The sequence below is a fragment of the Cygnus olor genome, chromosome Z, assembly GCF_009769625.2.
Source record: "Cygnus olor isolate bCygOlo1 chromosome Z, bCygOlo1.pri.v2, whole genome shotgun sequence".
Taxonomy (NCBI): Eukaryota; Metazoa; Chordata; class Aves; order Anseriformes; family Anatidae; genus Cygnus; species Cygnus olor.
Window position 1 is genome coordinate 28884852 of NC_049198.1, and position 12522 is coordinate 28897373.

The 12522-nt window shown below is 37.8% G+C and overlaps 1 protein-coding gene across 4 annotated transcripts in view; it reads right to left on the reverse strand.

Annotated features, from left to right (window-relative positions):
* Positions 1–1016: 1016 nt before the first annotated feature.
* The window catches only part of GLIS3 (GLIS family zinc finger 3), a 201059-nt gene continuing 189553 nt past the window's right edge, over positions 1017–12522 (reverse strand). For all 4 annotated transcript variants that reach the window (XR_005815252.1, XM_040541129.1, XM_040541130.1 and 1 more), the window contains one exon: positions 1017–1335. Coding sequence is in view for 3 of the 4 variants with exons in the window: in XM_040541130.1 (XP_040397064.1) it covers positions 1275–1335 (61 nt within the window). In the remaining variant the exon portion in view is untranslated. The remainder of the gene's footprint in view (positions 1336–12522) is intronic.

Sequence of the window (12522 nt, forward strand, 5' to 3'; positions counted from 1 at the left end):
TTTTTTTCTTTTTTTTTTTTTTTCATTAAGTTGTAATTTAAGATGGCCAATGTAGCTGGTACATTAGTTTATGCTGTTCCTCCTAAATCTCCCCTTTGACTGATACTGTGCTATTAGGATATGGGAATAGTACTTCTTTGCTCCTAAGTAGTGCTTCAGTTATAATCTAATGGAGTTATTGACTGAATCTATATTTTAAAAAATGGTTAATTGGGAAACTCAAAATATCTTTCCCAATGTCCTGTTATTACACCAGACTCTGTCTGTGTTAATTCTAAGCAAGTTTTTTCATAGTGAATCCAATGGTAAAACTAAGAAGTGAAAGACTGGAAGTTTGATAGAAACCCTACACAGAAGCTCGTTGTGTTTACTTTAAGAGTACCAGCTGTACACGAATGTAAAGCCTTGACATTGTTAATTGCTTTTTATCATGTAACAACATTTCAAGATGTCCCAGGGGCAGGATGTTCAGAAATTTGATAAAGGATCTCAAATGTTTTCTTCAAACCCAAATATCTATGGTGAATGTTTTTTGCTATTCAGTGCTCTCTGTACCGATATTTCCAGGATGAAGATCTTCTGGGTCACAAATCAAGCCTGCTCTTCACCTCAGATATTTCCTTTATTCTGCTACAAAAAGGTTTCAAGGCCCTATACCTGCAATAAATGAATGATTTCTCCATCCTTCTCATTCTGAAAATCTCTCAACATTTTGCTAATCTTGATCTTGATCTTCACTGTCAGCTTTCCCAGATTTTAACTTTCTATTTTCAATCCCTTGTGACTCGAGACAATGCACTGGTTTGCTCAGAATGTTTACGTTCTTTTATGGGGGCAATGCATTTTTTTTTTTTTTTTACCTATTTTTACCTATATTTTCTGTCACCACTGCCTGCTTTGAGGTTACCTGATCAGAGGAGTCTCACTTAAACTTCCATTTCTGATTACGTAAGTTCTGGGGTCATGGCATCTGTCCTGCCTTCTTTTGACAGTTGCCTGAAGCCCAGAGCACTTCTGAAATCCAGTAGATATTTTATTTGATATTTCAATAACTATATTTTTAGGATACAGAATTGTAACTAATGGTTCTGAATACTGATGCAGCCTGAATACAGTCTGACTTGGGAGTCCTCACAAAAGCTCTGTGTCATGAGTTATTCATCCCACGGATCATCCAGGGAGGACATTGGGATGCTGCTTGCTTGCCCCTGGGCAGTTGGTATCCCAGGGCTGAAAGTGGGTCAAGCACAGAATTTCAGTAACAGCAAGGAGGTTCACCTTGAGCTCTGCTCTGGCAAGATGGTCAGGAGCATTTTTCGAGCTGTCTCAGAGCATCTGAAAGAATACATTAGCAGGAATCATCATGCTTGTGAGGCTATTTTGGCTTACCTTATTTACAATTATTTTAAAGCAGAGCCTCTATCAGGTGAGCTGATTGTACAATTTTTAAAGGAAAAAGTAGACATTTTCAACATTCTGCACAGTATAGAAACATATCCAGCCAACACAGTAGTGATATATTTTACATTCCTTATGAAGATCTTTTACATATTAAACTATTATTTGTACCAGTGGGTTTTGACATCTTAACTATAGACCAACGCAGAGTGTAGCCACTCTGTGAGGCACAAAATCATATCATAAAAGCTCGTTGACATCAAGAAATTAGTCTTACATGAAAAGGCCAGTCTTTAGTGTTTTCCTGTGTTTTCCTTTTTATTCTGTAAAGTCAACCACCACCAAGAAATGCCAAAATATGTGTAGCAAATAGCTTCTTACGTAACCAATGCCATTCTGTAATATTCTGGCATGAGGTAAGAAATTTTTCAAATCAGAGACTGAAGAGATATTTATGAATATTTAGTGATGGAGTTTGTTGTTTTTCAAATATTTTTTTTCCCAAATAAAAATGTTGGCCTTTTCTCACAAATGAAATTGAGCAGTTTTGTATAATAGAGATAAAAAGGAGTAGGTGTAAAAGTTTAAGGGCAAAAAAGCAGAATATGAAAGTTTGATCCAAAGATCCACAATTACGCAAACTCTCTGTGATTTCAATAGTCTTGTTCTTGTAGATGAAGTTTAGGGTAAGATTTAGTAGGGTTTACACAGCATGCATTATGCTTAAAGACCATTGGTAGCAAAATATCTCAGAAGTTTCTGTGAGGCTTTTTCCGCTGAAAGGTAAAAATCTTTCATTAAATTCTGAATAATATCCTTCCTGGCTGAGAAAAAATATATTGTCTCCTTGGTCAACTTTTGTAAAATTCTGATAATGAATAGTTTCAACTGTTTAAAAATTACAACAGCAAAGAATAATAGTATATTTTATTGCTTTGAGCTAATAGAATAAAATCAAAATCCAGCATTTCTTGGAAGCTTTAGAGTGGCATCAGAACACATAGTGAAAATACTGTGAAATCTGGACCCTGTTTTACTACTGCTGATCATGACTCAAACCAGACAGAAATATCAGAAAAAAAAAAAAAAAAAAAAGTAATAATTTTCCTATCACTTCTCATATTGGTGATTTTTATTTTTCAATTCTCTTCCAATCACAGCCATGCTAAAAACACATGCAGTCAGTTTGCACCATTTTACTGTAGAAACCATACAAAAATATGTCTGGAAATCAATCCAAGCAGCTCCTAGAAAAAACAGTTGTGTTACGTTTTGTTCCAAGTTGCATACATCTAAACTTCAGCATCCCCAGCTCTTTCTAAATCTCTCTTATGGTGACTTTAACGCAATGACAAATGCTCAGATTTGACAGCTGCATCTTGATACCTTTTTAGCTTACATTTAATGGATGGTAGACAAAGATGAAAGATGCCCAGTGAAACTAGTTTCTCTCAGCATTTCTAGAGAATTACTTTATTTCTTTACTTATTCTTCATTTATTACTTTATTTAATTACCTAACATTATTATCATACAACGATCACAAAAATGGGATTAATGATTAGCCATGAACTATGTAAATCACAAAGCTTTCTTCTGATGTTTATTTTAAAGGCCTTTTTCCATTGGTGCAATATATGAGAAGAAATAAAAGGTAAGGGACATCTATCTAAGAATCTGTCTCATCTCTCAACCACTAAGAGACGTCTTTGCAACTGAGAAGAAATTGCTATCTGTGTTTCAATGTGCTCCCTTCTCAGCTGAATTCAGAATCACCTAATCACCTCAGTCCAGATTTCACTGTGGTTTCACTGTGGAAATGAGTCCTTTTTATTGCACTTCATCTCACTTTTTAAGATGATTAAGCACTACATTCCTCACTTCATTCACTTTAAAGGTTATCTTATTGTTTGGAAAGTTAAGAACATGACATTGATGACAGATTTCTAAGCATCTGTTTGCAGATCACTTGAAGTTTCTTCATACCCTCTGTGTTGTTTTCCATAACACCACAGAGAGGATTCTCAAAGCAAAGTATAACTGCTAACCTACTTCAAGATCTAAATTCATCCAGATATTTTTATACTAGGAAGAGTATTCTTTTGAATCCTTAAATTCAGCACTCCAAAGGAGCAGATCTGCACACACTTTCTAGCAGTCATCTTACGAGGCTGAATGCCTGATTCTAACTCTACTAATACTGGTTTATGTTCACCTGGTTTCAGGGACTTTAGGGAAAGAGTTGTGGGATGGTAACCATACACATTAACCCACTACATACATGATCAATCTCAGCCTGAAAAGGAAAGAAGAACAATCTTTTAAGCTGACTTTAAGAGGTCTTTTCAACTTGGTCTATATTTGTCCTTGTACTGCTCCAATTTATTTTCATCTCTGGAGAAGAAAACTGATCTCTCAGTCTGTTAGTACACCTAGGTATCGCAACCTTTCACATATCAATAAAGAACACAACACACTCCTGTTAAACACAAGCAGTCTATGTCTTTCCTATGTAAACACAAAAGTAATTCCATGGAAACAGATAGAATTACATATCTCCAAAAAGAAGGTAGAATAGCTCAAAACCAGGGCAACTAAATATTAAGAGTGGAAGCCAGCAAACAAAATTAGCATTGTTGAGCAGTGCACAGGACTGATAGGGCCACCAAATTTAGTAAAGATCACATACCAGTTAGATGAGGCACATTATCAGTTTCAGGAATGATGGCACTGTTTCTTGGAATCTTACGACTCAGCAAGGTTATTTGGGTTTGTATAATATCATATTTTTTTAAAAAATTTGTGTATTTTTACATCTTCTGCAACTGCCACATGTTACTAGGACTGTTGCTCTGAAACAGATAGGAGCCTTATACCCTGTTTTGTTTTGGTTTTCGGTAAAGCAATAAAATCCTTGGAATGGTAGAACAAGTGAATGCTTGAAGTTTATCTGCTACCAGAAATTTGCCTGTTTGTAATTTCACTTTTCATTTTCAGGATGTTTTTGAAGCAACTTAATGGCTTTTGGTTCAGAAGGAACTTCTGTTCTCACTGTATTTTTTAGAAGTTGTTTTGCAGAACAAGCTTAAGAGACCTTGGTGTTAAAAATGGGATGAAGAGGCCTTTGTTGACATTCCCAAGAACGTTCTAAATGGGCAGCTGCTCCTCCCATTGTAGTGTAACTGTGATTTATTTCCAGTCTTGGGACCCAGACTTGTGCACCTTCTTGAGGATGACTGTCCATAGGTATCAGTGATAATTGCTTACACAAGTGTGAGTTGCTTTGATGCTGCTTTATAGGGGGTAAAATACAATATGTACACGTCAAAGGCAGTGACAAAGTATTCAGTCCAACCTTGCTTCAACCTTCTTCATATTATCATCCTCTTCTGAATGCAACATAAATCCGCTAGAGCTTCTACCTTACAACACCTTTGGGGGCATCTCTTTTTCTTGGGGTCACCTCCACTGCTGCAAAAGGCAGGCAGCAGCAGATTTTGTCTCTTCCTTCTCACCTCAGAGAAAGCTTCCTTTCCCCACATAACACTTTCTCATCAGTAGTCTTCCCTCAGCTTTGCTTTTACATCATAGGCACCAGCTGACTTTTTGTTTACTGTCGGCAAGTGACATTATCTTTGACCAAGATAGGGAGTTTCCTAAACCCATGACCCTCACCTCAACACAGGTTTCAAACAATAATATGTAGCAATAAGGGTGGCCAAAGACACAATGAGTAACATGAAAATATACAAGCTGACTTTCCTTCAAGGTGTGGGGTCTGGATCCCTCCTCAATGAACGCAAGGCCAATATAGAACCTGCTGTTACTTTCTCAGATTTGTCCTTTTGCTGCAGCTGGATGGAGAGGGGAAAGCTACAGGTTATTTCAGTCTTGTGTTTTGAACAGTGGATTTTACTGTTTCAACATGTTATTGAATGGCTGGGCCAAAAGAGGGTAGTGGTCAGCAGTGCAAAGTCTAGTTGGAGGCCCGTAATAAGCAGAGTACCCCACAGGTTAATACTGAGTCCTGTCCTGTTTAACACCTTCATCAAAAATCTGGATGATAGGGTAGAGTTGCACCCTCAGTAAATTTGCAGATGACATTAAACTAGGGAGAGTGACTGATTCACTCGTGGGCCATGCTGTCATCTAGAGGAACTTTGACAGACTGGAGAGGTGGTGGGCTGACAAAATCTCATGAAGTACAATAAGAGTTCAGAGTCCTGAGGCTGGGGAGGAAGAACTCCAGGCACCAGTACATGCTGGGTGCTAGCCATCTGGAAAGCAGCTCCACAGAAAAGGACATGGGAGTCCTGGTGGACACCAAGTTGAACATGAACTATCAATGTGTCCTTGCTTCTAAGAAGGCTATCAGTATTCCTGTCTGCAATAACCGAAGTATAGCCAGCAGGTCAAGAGAGGTGATCCTTTCTCTCTACTCAACATTGATGAGGTCACACCTGGAATACTGTGCCCAGTTCTGGGCACCCCAGTACAAGAGAGATGTGGGCATACTGGAGAGAGTCCAGTGGAGGACCACTAAGATGATGAAAGGACTGGAGCACCTCTTCCATGAGGAAAGTCTGAGAGAGCTGGGATGGTTCAGCCTGAAGAAGAGAAAGCTCAGGAGGGTCTTATCAATGTGTATAAATACCTCAAGTGAGGGTGCAAAGAGGACTGAGCCAGGCTCATTTTCATTGGTGCCCAGTGGTAGTACAAGAGGCAATGGACACAAACCAAAGCACAGAAGAGTCGATCTGAACATCAGGAAACCCTTCTTTACTGTGCTATTGACCAAGGACTGTCACAGATTGCCCAGAGAGGTTGTGGAGTTTCCCTCCTTGGAAATCTGCAATCTGCAATCCCAAATATGAATCCAATCTGGGCCACAAGTGGTTAGAGAGCAGCGAAGAGGAAAACTGGGAGGCGCTGATGGATGAAAAGTTCAGTGTGTCCTGGAAGTATGCACTTGCAGCCCAGAAAGGCTACCATATCCTGAACTGCATCAAAAGATGTGTAGCTAGTGGTTTGAAGGAGGTTATTCTCAAAACTCAAGTACTGTGTTCAGCTCTGGTGCCCACAGCATAAGAAGGATATAGACCATAGTACTTAAAGGGGTCCTACAGAAAATACGGGGCAGGACTCTTTTTCAGAGTTTGTAGAGATAGGTCACAATAATGGTTTTAGCTAAAAGAGAGCAAGTTGGTAGGTTTAGATTAGATTTTAGGAAGAAATTCTTCACTACAAAGGTAGTGAGGCACTAAAACCGGGTCTCCAGAGAAGTTGTGGATGCCCCCTTCCAAGAAGATTTCAAGGTCAGATTGGATGGGGCTTTTGGCAACTTGATGCAGTGGAAGGCATCCCTGCTGATGGCAGGGTGGGTAGAACTAGATGATTTTTAAGGTTTGTACTGACCCAAACCATCCGTTAATTCTATATTCAAAATCCATCTGGACGTGGTCTTGGGAAACTTGCTCTAGGTGTCCCATCTTGAGTACGGAGGGTTGGACTGCGTGACCTCCAGAGGTTCCTTTCAACCAAATAGTTAAGACTGTTCTGTGATTCTATGAAAGCTTATTTACCTTCACTGAAGAGTTTTTGACATGCCCACCAACATCACAGAGTTTTCTTCAGCTTCTAAAGTTGCCCATAAAATATGGCTTTACTATTTTCAGGGCTGCTTGATGCTGCTTGACCTTGTATAAAGACAATCTAGAAGGTAATCCAGCCAATATGTTCTTCCAATTTATCCCAACTTAGTAAGTGCAGACTTTTGAATGGAAATCATCTTTACTTTTACTCAAACGATGCAGAACTTGATTCTGCATCTCAACCCTTTTTCAAGCTATGGTATGCATATATTTTGGGGGGCCATCACATGTAAGCTATACAAAGAATTCACCAAGAATGTGACCACTTGGAGAGATGTTGTCTAGCATTATTTCTTACCCTGTTGTTTCCAGAATGCCCTTGTACCCTGTTACATTTTGTTGCCATGCAAAGATGCATGTTTGGGATTCCCAGGTGTAATATCCAGAATTAATTACTGGAGCCTCTAAGGAGACTCAGCAAAGCGAAGAACCTGACTCTTACACATAAAATACAATCCTGCAGCAATAGGGCATCACACACTTACACAGGTTAAATGATGTACAGACAGGTGACACACTTCTAACACACTTATTAGCTGCCACTTTTCATCAAGCGCTTCATCTTCTTTGCTGAAGAAATAATAGCCTACTACAAGAGATCATGAAGTGCTCTTGCACAGAGAGCTTGTTATCCTAGAAGTCTGTGTGAATTATAAACATGGCATCATGTCAGGTGCTCTTTGTCCCCTTTTTCTCTCACTCACTTCTGATAATTAGTTGAAACTCAGCACTCAATAATACTGCCTTTGTTAAATGCCTGAAGGATGAGGTAAGGCTATAGGATTAAGTCCAACATTTTGTAGTCCCACACATAGTCTAGCAGGGAGAAGCCTTCAGAGGAAAAAAAGTAGATTACTCACTTTTTCTCTCCTTTCCAACCAAATCCAACTATATGAAATTTAGATGAGCTTTTATTATTGGCTCTTACTAGGCCTGATTCAGTGTTCATGTTGATGCCAAACTCTCTCTATACAGAATTTTAGCATATCACTTCCAGTTGATTTCAGTGCAAATGGTGCCTGAATTAAGGTTAACAATTTTAAGTTACATTTTTATAGACTTTTCTTTATCCCCTATTCCAGAAAAAATAAAAAAAAAAAAAAAGGAAGAGAAAATAGACTTTCTTCTTGACTTTGCAGTGAGACTTTCCCTGCTTCCCAGGAAGAATGAGGGACCACTGAATACAAAGTTCTCCTTTGCAGTGTAAGTTGTGAAGTTAGTTACGTCAGAGAAGAGTGGATGCATGAATCTGCTTTGCCAAAATTATAGTCTCCATGTTAACTTGCTATTAATGGGTACATATGGTAAAGTGACATTGAGAACGTGCTCAAAGGTTTAGATTTAATCGGAACAAGGTTCTCAGGCACTGTGAGCATAAAATCAATGTGACTAATACAAATTTGGAAGGCAACAAACCACCACTGGATTATATTCCAAATTATAAGCAGTCTACATCTTCCAATAAGTAATGGTATCATGTGTCTTTGATGATGTTTACAATGACTTTACCCGGACAGAAACTATATAATTTTTTGTAAGTGTTGCTGGCAAATAGAACTCCAAATTAAGGTTAATGACATGTTCTCCTCTTGTTTTAGGAAAGAGCCTTGAGAACTTTGAAAGGAAAAACATTTTATCAATTTCTGCATATCTTTCTTGTGTCTCTGTACATATATACTGTAGAGGTATATTGTACTATGGCTATTTTTTATTATTTTCTTTGCCATTTTTCCTCAAAAAGTCATGCTCACAAGCCTCCTCAATCAAAAAAATAGTTTAAATTGCCTGTAATCAATCCCCTGTTACTGACAGCTTGAAATAATGGTAATTTTTCTTGCAATTCAAACCTAGTAATTAGAACTCTCTAATTCCAGGCTGAATGTTCATGACTCTTTTCAGGGGGAGAACTAGGTTATAGATCTGTCACCTCCTTTGCCCTTTTATTCTTTAAATGTGTGTGTGTTTACAACTCAGTTCATCCTCACCAGAGCAGTCAGGCCTCCCACGACACATAGTAAGCGAGAAAGGAGATGTAGTTTTTCCATTCACAGGACCAGTGTTTCCCAGTGGGATTTAGGAAGAGCAGCTTAACACTACTCATGATGTTTGGTGTTACTAGCAGCACCCTGATCTTGATACCATAATTTGATTAAACTGAATAAACTAGCTAGATAGAAATTTCCTGTTTGCATTCATGTAACTTAGTTATGGCATGTTTCAAGGAAATTGGCAAAAAGTGCCTGAAACATATCAGTGATTTATTTTTCCTTTTAGGTTAAACAAAATATTAAATGCAAATTTAGACTTGAGCACGATTTTCACGGAGAGCATACTTCAGTTATCCTACCTGTCTTCTTTTGCAAGCAGAAAGGGAAAAATTCACATTTCTTCTGCTCCAAAATGAGTAACGTGTTTAACGGGCTTTGCCAGTTTTATGAGTTAAGTTCTACCCCCTTACAATTCAGATCAAGAATGTAGCATGTATACCACTGGTAAAGTACTGATTTTGACACTTTATGTCAGGAAGAATTTCTAAGCAACAAAGGAGAAAATACAGTATAGTTAAAGATTTGTCCTCTACTTTCTTAGTACTGACCTTAGCATAACAGAGTATTCCAAAGCCTTTAAATACAAACAAACAGTAATAAAAACAAGTATTAGATTGCCCAGTAGAAATTCATTTGATATAGTCTGTTGTGTTTGTTGTGCAAAAAGAGATACTAGGCCTCTTCAATTTTTTCTTAGTATAGGTAGCCAGAATTACAATAAACACAAACCTCCCAATTACAGTCTCAAATCCCCAGCTGGTCAGCTTCCTGAGGATCTTTTTTGTGGTGGGATTCCCAGGCGGCACAAAGTTTAAAAAAAATTGTTCATCTGTGCAGGCAGCATCCTTAGGAGAAGCACAGGCTGCATTCAGCCCTGGCGACACCGGTTGCCCAGTTGCTTCAGAAGATCTTTCACCTTCAGCGTGCTGGAAGTTTACATGACCAGCAGGCACCACACTGGCAAGCCCTTGGGACAAAGTAGCATAAAAGTCACTTGTAGTCATAATTTTCATCAAGGGTCTTTTTTCTCAGCTAACAGCCTTTATCATATGTATTGACTTGAACCATAGCCTTGCATAAGGCCATCGTTCAATGAAAGTAAAAGGGTTCATAACTCCATCAGTGAGGCATGAAAAACTGATCAGGCCAAGTAGTTTAGCTTCAAGTAGTTTAGCTTCAGCTTGTTCCTGTGTGTTAATGTCCGTTTGCAAGTCACATAATGTGAAACTACAATGAAGAACATTGAATTGGCAAGCTCAATCTTTTTTTTTTTTTTTTTTTTTTTTTTGGTACTTTGAGCCATTGAGCATAGCCTCACTGACTTTCATCTTGGTGTTAGGGATCAAAGAAGAAAGTGTAAAGTAAATGCAGCCAGGCCCCAGTTATGTAAGCCTATTTTAGCTCCCCCACCTTCATTCAAAGCAGGTTCACTCAGCAATGAACAAAGCATGTGGTTTCCATGAAGAAGGCTCACTAAGCTGAAGAGTCCAACTGTGAGCACAAATTCTGCATCTAAAAGTTTCTGCAGTGAACAGGGCTCTTGAGTAATTAACAACTTCAAATAGCAGAAAAAGTGTAGCAACAGGCAACAGCAACACAGTCAATTTGTGTGCCAGCCTTTTCTTTCTGGTTCAAACTTCAAAAACTACATTTGTGTTAGTTTCATAATCTGACTTTATAGTAAATGTTGGTTCAGCTTTAGTTAGTGTACTCATGGTAGAAATTACTGTTATTGTTGAGATTAAGTTTCAGCAGGTTCCCTAAAATAAATTTAATAATTTTAGTACAGTTTCTATTCAATATATATCTAGACCAAAAGATCACCACCGTATCTAATCCTTGCTATGACTCTCGTAATATAGCAACAAAAGAGAAAATTGGAATTGAAGCTAAGCAACTTTTAGCCAGTGTCCTTTCCTTGGCCTCTAAAGAAAGACTGAAAAAATGTGTATGATAGAATGCAGTTTCAATAGATTTGAAATTACTAGAGCAAAAATCCCCTCTTTGCAGAAATGATTTGACTCCTCATTGGGTAGAAATTAAACTGATCATGACTAAACATTTAGCACTATATTAGTGACATCTAATAGTATTCCTACTTTCCTGAAGGATAAGCCAGTCCAGTATTATGATTTTAACTTTTGCCCAGAATCATTACTCAGTCACTCCTAATTTAACTTCCATTAAATCAAAGTATCCTTCCCCTTCTTCTAACTTAAGATAGCTATTGCAGATTTTTAGTCTGCTACACAGTGTGGAAGGTTAGCAAGTGAAATCACAGTGCTTTCAGTCTTCTTATCATGATAGTAGATGTGTCAGCCACAGTTCTAGCAAGCAACTTTGGCTGTGGATTTTTTTTTTTTTCCCAACAGAGTTATGCTGGTATTTTCAGAGAATTTTGAGTGATTGAGGAGGCTGGGTCACCCTGGATTCCATTAATTTAAATAATCTCACAGTGCCTGTACCTGGAACAGTTAAAGTTGGGTGATTTACACGTGTAAGCATCCTACTGTGTGCCCACTAATGGGCAAGTTCAAGTATGTTTTTGGGAGAACAAGAAAGATGCATGATATTGAGGAAATGGTTACATTTTCATTTCTCTAGCTAGAAATAATGCTTTATCCTGTGTATCTAGTTGCAACCATGCATGAGGTTTGCATTTTCTAGTTATAACAAAGGTATGTGGAACTTTTAACTAGACACATAGAAAGGCATTCTTTGTTACAGTTCACTGAACTAGCCCATCTCATTTGTGAATCATTAATGATATTGACTGCTGGGTAAGTTTACTTTGGCTGTAAATCTATAAATGGCATGGGAAGATGTGGTAGAATTACTTTTCATACCTTGCTTTTAAATGAGAACATTATATTTTCAGGGAAGATAGATGCAAAATATAAATTAAAATTTTGGAAGAAGGCTTGGCAACCTCAAAAATATAGCATTTTTTTCATTCTGTAGTATTAACTATTAGCATTGTATTTCCTGTAGCTTTTTGTTAGTGAGTGATTGTATAGAGCCATGCAAAAACAGTCCACTTTAAGACTTCCAATTATGCAAGATACTTTTTTCTGTTGCTTCTTGAGGAGGCTTATTACAGTGGTTAACAGATAGAGTTTAAAAATATATTTGTGCAGCAGGTAATTCAAAATGCATTTGGTGTTATTTTGGGTGATGAAGTGATCCAATGTAGGAAATGACAACTTCTTTAATGAGTCTTAACATGAAGAAGTATCACAGCATTTTCCTGATTTGCCTAAGAATCATGGCCTAGGAAAATGGTTATAGTGTTTTCATACAGACATAGTAATTCTAACTTCGAATATATTTTAATTAGGTGCAGTAAATATGAATAAATTCATATTCAGAATGGAAGAATGTTCCATATTGTTTGTATGTTCTTTCTTATTGAAGGATCTAGTTGTA